We start from the raw sequence: 12,104 nt of genomic DNA on the forward strand, positions 1-12,104 counted from the left end.
AATTCAAGTTTGTCTTCCCAGTTTAAGTTCATATACTGCTGTTTTGGGTTATCTGGTGTCTGATCAATTGATGGTGATCCAGGACCTTGTGACTGCACAAACCTCAGAAAGTGAATACATCTAGGAGGAAATGTCATGATTCTGTTGCTTTTGTTCTAGGGCTTGCTGACTTTCTATTTGTCCAGAGAAGAGGCCTATACTGGAATATACTGAATAGAATGTGTGGTCAGAGACAAGTGAGAATGCCTACTAGATCCAGAGTGTCTGATTAGGCAGGCAAGGTATGTCCCTCTAGATGAAATCATCAAAAGCCCCCCTTTTTTCTTGATAGAGTAACTGTTTCCAGGTATCTCTCTTACCTGCTGTAGCTATAGTCCTCAGAGAACTCAGCTTCACACCCAGCGCCTTTTGCTGCCTTGTAGACCTCCTAGATAAAACCCTCAGACCCTTTGACAAAGCCTATACCTCTGTACACTTGCCTAGCTATTTTGGATTTGGAACACCTGACGCAGCCAATCAGACTATGACCTTGACTTGTCCATATCTCTTAACCTCCTCATGTCTTAGAGTAGAAACTTGGAAACTATATAACATTTATCCAGGACCACTAGGTGTCTAAAAAAAAAGATGAAATATTTAGGGATTCATATGTCAAGCGATAACTTTATCCAAGATGGTAGCATTCTTTATATTTCTGGGTGAGATGAGACTTTTTCAGACAGAGGTCCTGGCAAAGTTTAGGATCATAACTTTGGAACTGAACGTGATCTTAAAGGTCATTGAGACTGGGGGTTCTGCACTGGGACTCTATGAATTTTTAAAAAATATTTTGGTAATTGTTTTTCAATATAATCAGTTTTCTTTATAATAGTATATATTTTATTTTATGCACTGAAAAACATTATTCTGAGATGGAATTGCTAGGATTCACCAGACTACCAAAGGGGTCCATAACCTACAAAAGAACTTCTGAATTAGGACAACCTCCCCATTCTATAAACAAAGAAATGAAAAAACATGCTTTTTAGAAACTATCAGTGCCTAAAATTACAGGGGTAGTATAGGGGAGAACAAGGAATTGAACATAGCTCCTCTGACTCTAAATTCAGTGGTGACATGGTTCAATGGGAAGAGTGCTGGATTTGGAATCAGGGAGACCTGAGTTCAAATTCAGACACAAACATTGTCCAATTGTGTGTTCCTGGGCAAATCACCTCGTTCCTCTGTGCTGCAGTTTCTTCATCTCTAAAATGAGGATAACAATACTACCTACCTACCTGGGATGTTGTGAGGATAAAATGAGATAATATTTGTAAAGGATTTTTCAAACTTCAAAGCACTATACATAAAACGCTAGCTATTCATTATTGAATGATTAAATCCAGCATGCTTCCTATTAAATTCACTAAACTACCTCTAGGGTTATTCTAGTAATTGTGATTCTATCTTCAACTCATTGATTTCAGCTGAAACAGTAACTATCTCACCAACCTAGGGCAGCTTAAGTGAAAGATCCCCTTGGTTTGTAATTTGAGTTGAGAAATTAAATTGTCATCAGGTCCCCTGAAAGAAAAAAAGAGCCATGCATATAGGAAGCACCTAAATAAATTTTTGTTGAATTGAATTAAAAAATGAAATAATATCTAATGCTATTTTTTAAAACTACTGCTGTTTGTTAAAAATACAAAAAACAAAACAACCTTACTAGATCATGCATTTCAAACAAAAGCAAGCAGAGTTTGTCTTGGAGACAAACAAAATTACTGAGGAAATACCCCACTGCAAATGCAATTAAGAGATCCTTAACTATGAGACTGTGTGTGCTTGTGATGCAGATGTCCATGATACCCCTTTCTTTCCCTTTCCCCTTCCTATGTCCCTTAACTTTCCTTTTTTAACTCTTTTCCTTTCTTCGTTTCTTCCTTCCTTCCTTGCTTCCTTCTTTGCTTCCTTCCTTCCTCCTTTTCTTCCTTTGCATAATTCATAAGCACTGGCATGTTTATCTTTTTTATTGTCTTCTAGAGGACAAAACTATTTCAACCTAAAGATGTTTACTGAAATAACATATTGAGATGGGGAAGCATCATGGTTCAGTGAAAAACAAGACTCTGCAGTCAGAGAATCTGAATTTAAATCCTGCCTCTGCTGCTTATGACTTGCAAGGTATTTAAATTCCCTACACCTTTGTTTCCTTATTGCTAAAACAATGGGTCTGAAATAGATGGGCTCAGATGTTCCTTCTAGTTCCAACTCTAGGTTATGTCTTTGACTAGTCTATTCATGGTTGCTAAATCCTCAGGATGGATTGGGGGAAATAATAATGACTGCTTAATCATTTTCATTCCTATCCAACTCATCATTACCCCTTTGGGGGTTTTCTTGGCAAAGATACCGGAGTGGTTTGCCATTTCCCTCTCCAGCTCATTTTGCTCAGATGAAGAAACTGAGGCAAACATGGCTAAGTGACTTGCCTAGGGTCACACAGTTAGTGTCTGATGTTGAATTTAAACCCAGGTCTTCCTGACTCCAGGTTCAGCAATTTATCCACTGCGCCACCTAGCTGCCCATAACTAGTTGATTATATTTAGGATTTTATATACAAGACTAAAATATCTGAATCAGACACGCGAATAAATACAAGCAGTAGCCCTGGTTCATGTACAGAGCAGAGAAGAGGAAATAGCTTACACGCAAGTTGTTTTGATTATTATTCTATAGAGAGCAAATTATTTGCTTAATGAAGGCCTTCTGTCAGTATCAATATTATTGTCTTGTGAAATGATTTGCTGAGATGAGTAGTCAACTTGCCATAAAATGTATCATCTTTATGGGGGAAAAACTCCATTAACTAATTATCTTAATCAAGGCCAAAGATTCTATTTAAACAATTAGCATCAATGAAAGGCATACAGAGGAACACAATTCATAAATTAGATAATTCTTCTTTCCAGCTGTGTATATTAGGGTCTATTTATGCTTTAGGTCTTCATTTTCAAGGTCTGGTAAGACCAATGGATTTTATTTTTGGAGTGGGACTATAATTTCATAGGTATACAGAACTGAGAACGAGGAATTTCCTCTACCAATGTAGACTGGCATATGCTCTGCAGGGCCACCTTTTTAGAAAAGGAGACTCTTTTGGACCAACCACTGAAAAATTGGTAATGATAGGCAGGTAAGCCCATGCCCTGAGAAAAGCAGCATTTCTCAGACCAGTGACCCTGCTTCCAGCTTAGTTCCCTACAACTAGGGGCTCTCTCCAGGGGAGCAGCATTTACATATGTAGATCTGACACTGTTACTATCACCACAGATGCCATAGCTGTCTCCTTCTATGTGTCTACAACTATTGAAGAGCTATAAAAAATAAGTTTTCACTACCAGATCTTTGGCATTGTAAAATTGCTTAACATCAAAAATAGATATGGTTTTATCATTGGAAAGGACAATAAGAAAGATGCATTGTTATCTGCTTTGTCACTGCATGCTAAGGACTGCTGGGTCATTCCATCTGAAATCTCTTTCATATATTGAACACTTAAGAATTTATGTTCATCCATCCATTCATAGTCTTAGTGAATTGCCTGGGGAAGGAAAGAAGGGTACAAACATTTATCAAACACCTACCAGGTGCCAGACCCTGTGCTTTGTTGTTCAGTCATTTTTCAATGATGTCTAACTCTTCATGACCCATTTGGGGTTTCCTTGGCAAAGACACTGGCATCATTTGTTATTTCCTTTTCTAGATTATTTTACAGAGGAGGAAACTGAGGCAAACAGGGTTAAGTGACTTGCCCAGGATCACATAGCTACTAGGTATTTGAGGCCAGATTTGTACTCAGGAAGATGAGTCTTCCTGACTCCAGATCTAGCACTCTATCCGCTGTGCCACCTAGCTGCCCACTATTTAAATACTATCTCATTTAATCCTCACTACAACCCTGGGAGGTAGGTACTATTATTATCTCGATGAAGAAACTGGAGCAGTAGAGGCTAAATGATTTGCCCAGCATCACATAGTCACTATATATCTGAGGCAGGACTTGAATCTTGGTCCTTCCACTGTGGGGACCATCTTTATATGCACCATGTCACAGCTGCCTTGGATATATGCAACAAATAAGTAGAGATAAATGGGGAAATAGCTTCAGTCAGAAAAGTGATGGTACAAAGTACTAGGGGACTTGCAATTGGTATAATATATTTTCTTTTTTTTTTAAGCAATTGGTGTTAAGTAACTTGCTCAAGGTTACACGGCCAGGTGTGTCTGGGTGGGCGCTAAGTGTCTGAACCTGGATTTGATCCCAGGTCATTCTGACTCTGGAGCCGGTGCTCTTACTTGCTGTGCTACCTGGCCACCCCAGTATAATATATTTTCAATGGGAGTGGATAAGAAGTTAAAAGTGATTAGGATTAGTTGTCCAAACTGAGTTTGCTTGGAGACCCAGAGATCCACTAGACCCAGTGCTGTAGGACCAGTAGCCAACACAATGCCCTGGCATGCAGGAAGACCATGTACCTACATCAGCACCTGCTGCTTGATAGCCTCTTGTCCTGGTCAGCCTCCCTTCAAACTTCAACACGATCTCTTTAGCTCGTCTGCAAAAGAAGGAAAGGTCATCATGTCCAGACAACTGAATTTTATTATATTCTGAACTCTGGGCTAAACACATTTGAATAAGTAAAGCAGTAAACAGTTGTCCCAGAACCTATGAAATGTTGCTGTGGATGATGGAATTATGTAAATATTTCCTTGAACCGCTTTGTGATGATCAGGAAATTCAATTTTTCCATGACCTTTAGCTTCTCCCTGCTTCCCTCCCTCCCCCAACCCCAAGCCTGTAAGGCATCTCATATTCTTCCAAATACTGATATTAAATGAAGTTTTTCTCACATATTAACGCCCTCCCTCTGTTTTAGGGGATAGATTGGGAAGTCTGGCTCATTAGCTTTGGAAATTGTGTGAGCAGAGTTCAGTTGTTTCCCTCAGAGTCAGCCATATGGCCATACCAGGGATATAGCTTGAGATCATAGATTATAATGGAAGGGGACCTTTGAGGTTATCTATTGTAACCCCTTCATTTGGCAGATGGGGTCCAGAGAAGTCAATGACTTGCTGAAGGTCATGTGGATAGAAAGTACTGGAGCCAGGATTCATCTCCAAATCCAGGGCATTTCCCACTGCAACAAATGGCTTTTTTTTATGTCATAAAGACCTCATCTGAGCAGGAAAGCCGAAACCACTGCTAGAGAGCCACACCCAGGAAAATATGGTCATTGATGATGGTAATAGTTAGCATTTATATAGTCTTTTAAGGTTTACAAAGTGCTTTAAAAATATCTCATTTTATTCTCACAACAACCCTGGGAGGTAGATTCCATTATCATCCCCACTTTATAGATGAGGAAGTTTATGTAGGCAGAGATGAAGTGATTTGCTCAGGGTCACAAAACTGGTTTTGGGGGAGACTTTGAACTCAGGTCTTCTTGATTCCAAGTTCAGATCTTTTTATATAGCTACCACTAGCAGGTAGATATGAGTATTGAAGTTCTATTTGCACAAGCTCAGGGCAGTTAACAAACCAACAGTTAATATGAAAATACTGAAAGCTCAAAATGAATCAGCTGCATGATATATGGTGGCCAACAAAGTTAATGAGAATCCAAGGCTGGATTGAGAGGCCTAGGTTGATGAAATAAGAGTCCTGGTGTACTCTGCTCTGGTCAGACTAATCATATTGGGAGTGTTGTGTACAGTTCTAGTATTGCAATAGGAAAACACTGACAGGGTCTGCTGGGTGGCATAGTGATTAGAATGCTGGATCTGAAGTCAGGAAGACTTCTCTTCATGAGTTCAAATCTGACCTCAGACACTTATTAGCTGTGTGATTCTGGGCAAGTCATTTAACCTTGTGGCCTCAATTTCCTCATTTGTAAAATGAGAGAAGGAAATGGAAAACCACTCCGGTATCTTTACTAAGAAAACCCAAAATGGCTTCACAAAGAATTGTACAGGACTGAAAATTATGGAACAACTGACAGTAACAGGTGACCAGGAAGAGTAAAGATCTGGAGGTCACATCATATAAAGATTTATTGAAGCAACTTTGTGTGTATACCTTGGAGAAAATCCTTTCTCTTTGTGATGCTTTCTTTTCCCCACCCCACAGTAAATCTGACCCATGAATGTCATTATGGATCATGGATCATAGAATTTAGTACCAGAAGAAAATTTAGTTACAATTTTACAAATGAAGTAATGAAGAGCAAGAGAGGTTTGTCAGCTTGCTCAAGATCAAATATACATGTTAAAAACAGATGAGCAAGAATTCACACCCAGAATCTTAGAGGGAACATGATAACTCTTTTCAAGTTAGATTAGTGTCAAAATAGAAGGTTGGACTTGGAATCAGAAAGATCTGAGTTCAAATCCGGTTTCAAACCCTCACCAGCTATGTGACCCTGGGCAAGTCATTTAACCTCTGCCTTCCTTGGGCCCTCCAGGCTCAGAGTGAGTATAAATAGTAACTGTTTCTCTTTTGGCCAGCCACCCTGAGGGTCTTCTCCTCCCAGTTTTATTATTATTTTTATTTTGATTAAAGGGGCCATCCCTTGATTCACTTTTTAAAGAGGCCTATTCACTGAATGAGTGTTGCCTTACTCAAAGTGGAATGGGTTGCCTCTGGAGAGGGTGGCTTCTCCCACTTTGGAAGTCTTCAAGTAGATGCTGAAGTCTACTTGCTAAGGATGTTATAAGGGGTATTCCAGCTCAGGTAGGGGTCCACCTAGAGGATCTCTGAGTTTCCTTCCTAGACAGGAAATATGAGATTCTCTAACAATGAATATAATCAGACAGTTCTTTATTTAGATGAATTGACTGACAATTTAGTCTAATCTGTTTATCTAATAGACCTATGGTATTAGGACAAGGCCTTGAAGGTGTGGGTGTGTGTGTGGGTGTGTGTGTATTTAATTACAGTTAAAAAAATGATCTAAAACAATAATGGAAGTTTACAAAATGACACAAACAACAAATGAACAAAATATATCTGCCTTAAGCTAGGACTGTGGATCCTCACATCTGCTGCAGGGTTATCATTTCCAAACATTCTATATCCCAACCACAAAGGAAGAATGTGAGTATCCTTTCCCATTCTGAGGGATTTCAAGCTATTGACTTTTTTTTTTAAGCAATTGGGGTTAAGTAACTTGATCAAGGTTACACGGCCAGGTGTTTCTGGGTGGGTGCTAAGTGTCTGAGCCTGGATTCGATCCCCAGGTCATCCTGACACTGGAGTTGGTGCTCTTACTCGCTGTGCTACCTGGCCACCCCTAAGCTATTGACTTCTTTTGAGGTTGGTGTATTGTTAATATATTTTTTCTTAATGGGAAGATCTTTCCCATCCATTAATAGACCCATGTGACCTGTTTGAATCACATGGACACCTGAGTCACATGAGTCTGTGGTGGGAAGAGCTTGCCAAGTGGGTGGAGCAGGAAAAGGAAGAGTAGGAATGGTGGAACAGAGTCCAAAGAAAGTTGGTCAGAGTGGTTACAGTTGAGGGAGAAAGAGGAAGCAATGAGCTATGAGTGTTCATTTGTGGGAAAGTAGGTGGGGGTAGGCTTGGGGATGGTGGTACTCTCTACATTGTTATTGTGTATAGATTTCTTTGTTGTTACGATGGATTTGGCTTTCTGGTATTGGGATTCAGCTTTCTGGTGTTTAAATAAATGTTTTGGTCCTGTCTTCCTTGTGGAGAGTCTATTACATTTTTCTATTCAGAATTACACCAGTATATTCATAACCACTGTAGGCACTGTGAATATCATGTTGGTGCTACAGTTGGCTTAGGTAACCATAGTTTTAGCAGCAGTATTAGAACCAGCATCAAAGGAATTATTGGTTGTATAGTCAAAGAAGATTTGTTAAGCACCTATTATATACTGGACATTGTGTTAAGTACTGGGGATACAAAAAGAGGCAAAAGATTACCTGTGCCCTAAAGGAGCTCACAATCTAATAGGGGAGACAATAAACTAACAAATATGTACAAGCCATATAATAAATTTTAAAAAAATGAACATAGGAAAGGTGCTAGAATTAAGAGGAATTGTGACCAGGGGCCTACATCATGCCCAGTCAGATGATCAAACAGCCCCCAAACCAAAGATCATCAGCCTCTTACCCTTCTGGGCACTTATCCCAAGGCCAAGAGAAAACTTAACTATAACCCTTGATCGACCCCTCCCCTAGCACCTGAGAGATCTGGTCTAATGTTGACTACCTTTGCCTTACTGTGGGACCCTGCCTTAGTCACTTCCTTTTCCTTATCCTCAGTTTTCTTCTCTCTAAAATAAGAGGCTCCTACTAAATGACCCTTGAGGTCTCTAATTTTTCTGTGTAATCCTTTGTATTCCTGCCTTTCAAAATTGGAAAATAAAGGGATGTACTGGTCAAAATCTAATAAAATGAAAAATTTCAGGGACAAATGTAAAATCCTATACCTGGTTAAAAAAAATGCACAAGCACAGGTTAGAGAAGACATGGCTCAACATTATTAGATGTGAAAGGGACATATAGGGTTTTGTAGGCTATAAGAGTGGTATGACTCAATGCAATGTGTCAGCCAAAACAAAAAGCATAGTGTACAAAATTATTGAGATGATATCACTCCGATACTTTACCCTAATCAGATTACATTTGTATTTTGATGTCCACTTCATGGGTGCCATATTTAGTGAGGATATTGACAAATGAGTATATATATAAAGATATAGATAAAGACCATGAGTTTGAGGGAATTCAAAACCATGCCATAGCAATATTGATTGTAGTAACTGGTTATGAAAGAGAAGACAACTTTTCAGTACTTAAAAGGGCTATTATGTGGAAGAAAAACTTGATTTGTTTTGTTTGACTGAAGGGATGATAGGTAGAAGGTGTGAGATGTGATCTTTACTTCAATAAATAGAAATAGAACTTTCTAATAAATATCATATCGAGGTGGGTCAAACAGAAACTGAGTGGCAGAGTTAGGATTAAGAGTTCAGGTCTCCTGATATGCCACATCTAATGCCTTTCCCATTACCTCTATGCTATCTTGCCTAAATGTTCTGCTCCAACTTTAAGTACTTTATTCTGCTGAGGTGGAGGCATGGGATTCACTTTAATGGGTGTTCTTTTTAAAGCATCTTTGATATATAAGGAGTTTTTCCAGAGTAGAGATATTGAGATCTACCTGTTCTAAATAGTTTCAGAGTAAACTGCCATCCAGGGAATAATTGCCCCTTAACTAGTTAATCAGCTAATTGGCTATTCTCCTCTAAACTAGTTAATTAGTTAATGGAGATTAATCTCCCCTTAACTGTTAAGTTATTAGAAAGAACATCATTTGAAATGTATGAGAGCTTATTTCCTTAAAGAACTGGACATATAGGACTCATTATAGTCCGACCGATTTCCCTAAGATTTATGGGATTTTAGATTAAGAGCTGGAAGATATTTTAGAGGTCACCTAGTACAACTCTCTATTGTAAAGATGAGGTTACTTTAGTCCAGAGGGGCTGACTTATCAAAAGCTATATAGGTAGTTAAGTATCAGAGCCAGGATTCAAACTCCGGTTTGACAATGTCCAGTTAAATGCTTTTATCATCCTTATCATAACCTCCCTGGGTTTTATAATGAGCACATAAAGTTCAAAAAATTAAGTCAGATATTATGACAAATAAGCTAGTGAGAACATAATTTGGATTTGGTAGCATTAAATAAAAACTTGGGCATTGTTTGTTTTTGCCCCACTGTAGCCATCACATAATAATCTCAATACGTGGCTTCTAACATGATTAGTGAAAAGGAAGTTTACGTCTTTTTAGTTCATTATCTCCTAAATCTAAACTGGGCCATTAATCCTCATATACACAGAGGATGGATAGTCATTCTTTCTTTAATCAACCATTTTGCTATGTGACCTCCTTCCCTTGGTCAAAGATCAGAAAGTATTTGAAAATGCTCAGTGATGAGTTTTCTTTACCTGAGAGCTTTCAGCTTCTGCTTCATGGGCCATGGTCTGCAGCGAATTGTGGCCATGAGATCTTTCTGGAACTGTATGTTCTGGAAGATTTGTTCTGGGTCATTACTATCCCCTCTTTCATCATCACTGTCTTCTAAGTTGCTGAGTTTAAGAAGACATTGAGGGAAGAAAAAAAAAAGGATTATTCTGATACATGCTTTCTAGCAAGCAACTATAACTCAGTCTGATCCTAGTATCTTATCTTGATGGGGTAATAGGTTCCAGTGGTCACTAACCTACTCCTGCCCACTATTGCTACAAGGGTTCACTTTAGTGGACTTGTTTCTCCAGGTGAAACAAATCTGAGCATACTGAGAAAGGAAAGGGGAGAGGTTTATGCTTTTTGAAGTGTCTTTGGTGTAAATGCAAAATGATTCCTCCTAGAATAACTACACTGAAATAAGAGGAATTTATCTGTAGGGATAGAACTGCTTCTTATGATAATGTGAGCTAAATAAGCAAAGAAATATAGCAAAATCTCATTTATGCAATCTCTTTTTGAGAATTCAAGTTAATTGTGACAACTGGCCTTTGACTTTTTCTGTGAAGAAAGGTTTGGCTAAGGAAATGCATACTGGAAATGAGATTTCAGGGAAAAATATACTTAATTGATTTCAGAGAACAATTTCAAGCATTTGTTTGCATATAGTTAATGCACTCATTATAAATGCATCTCCTCTTCCTTAAAGTCAGCTCAGGGGGACCTCCACTTGAAAGCCCTTTGTTAGTAACTTAATTACAGTCTGTGCTTGAAAGTAATAAATGGCATCTCGAAAATTATTCTGATTTTCTTCAAATTAATCTAATAAAAATGATAATAGTGTACATCACATTTTGTGGTTGTGAAGTATTTCTAATTTCATTTCTATTGGTGAGGTTTTATTGTATAACATTTTATTAAATAACTTTAGTACCTATTCATTTGAAGCATTTTGTGGGCATCATATTAATTCTCATATTATCTCTATCATTACTATTTCAATTCTCTCTCTTTTTAGAAAGTTAAGAAATAACCTATTTAGGGTCACTCAGAAATGATACTGATATTGGAACACAAGTTTGGGGTTTCTAGAGTGCTCTCTCCAGTTTTCTCTGTCTCTGCCTGAGTCATTATCTCTTTCTCTTTCTGTTTCTCTCTGTCAATATTTCCATATTAGTCTATATGTTTCTGTCTCTGTCTCCCTGTTTCTCTCATATTTTCTCTACCTGGCTCTCTTTCTCTTTGTCTTTACCTTTCTGTTTCATTATCTATGTCTGTCTTTTTCTGTCTCTTGCTAGATTTGTGTCTGTTTCTGTCTTTGTCTCTGTATCTCTGTCCGTCTCTCCTCTCTCTGGTCTGTTCGTAAAGCATAGGTGACACACAACAACAAAGATTTAATGAAATCCACTATGCAAAAATCCAAAGAAATGCTCACCTGAACTGTAGTGGCTCCCTGCAAGGGTAGAGTTGACTGGCATTCCTCTTGATGCTTGTATAGCGCCTAGACAACTTTGAAGACTTCATGGTAGCAGATGGATTTACTGTTATCATCAGGGTAACAGCAAGGTATTCAGAGAATGGGCAGGCAGAAGGGTTTGCATCAGTCAGTGTTTCCTGTACATGAGCTCAGGGGAACAGCACTGCTCTCCACCAGTTCGGAATAGAAATCCAAGCTCCTACATCTGGTACTCTCACAAGGATGCTGCTGGTCATGCATATGTAATTTTAAGGTGGCAGCACACAGCATAGACTGGAGAGGATCCTGCCCAAGCAAAGGCTTAAGCTAGAAAACCAATGGATGTTGGGATGCTTGTCACAATCACCAAATTATGTTTTCCACAGTAGCTGTGCTTTGAAAGAGACCCCAGTCCCTGACTCTGTAGCTAGATCCAGAGCATATCAGGTGGAATTTTCAGGCAGTTCAGACCTTTTAGTTTTATAATTAGGACTATATTTGCAAGGAGTTCAGAATGACTTTGGGTCTATTGTGGTTTCAAGGTAAATACACCCATTCCACCAGCCATGGGTCAAAGGCATCGCTTAATCTGGTAGAT

The 12,104-nt window shown here is 38.7% G+C and overlaps 1 protein-coding gene across 1 annotated transcript in view; it reads right to left on the minus strand.

Moving 5' to 3' along the window:
* The window catches only part of TMC3 (transmembrane channel like 3), an 81,599-nt gene extending 69,998 nt beyond the window's left edge, over positions 1-11,601 (minus strand). The window contains exons 1-3 of the mRNA XM_069097545.1: positions 11,486-11,601; positions 10,032-10,172; positions 4,523-4,598 (exon numbers count right to left, since the gene is read on the minus strand). Of these exons, the coding sequence (XP_068953646.1) occupies positions 4,523-4,598; positions 10,032-10,172; positions 11,486-11,601 (333 nt within the window). The remainder of the gene's footprint in view (positions 1-4,522; positions 4,599-10,031; positions 10,173-11,485) is intronic.
* Between the last annotated feature and the right edge of the window lie 503 nt (positions 11,602-12,104).

The sequence above is a fragment of the Petaurus breviceps genome, unplaced genomic scaffold (assembly GCF_028583685.1).
Source record: "Petaurus breviceps papuanus isolate PSGF00001 unplaced genomic scaffold, PetGlider_PUasm1.0 37, whole genome shotgun sequence".
NCBI lineage: Eukaryota > Metazoa > Chordata > Mammalia > Diprotodontia > Petauridae > Petaurus > Petaurus breviceps.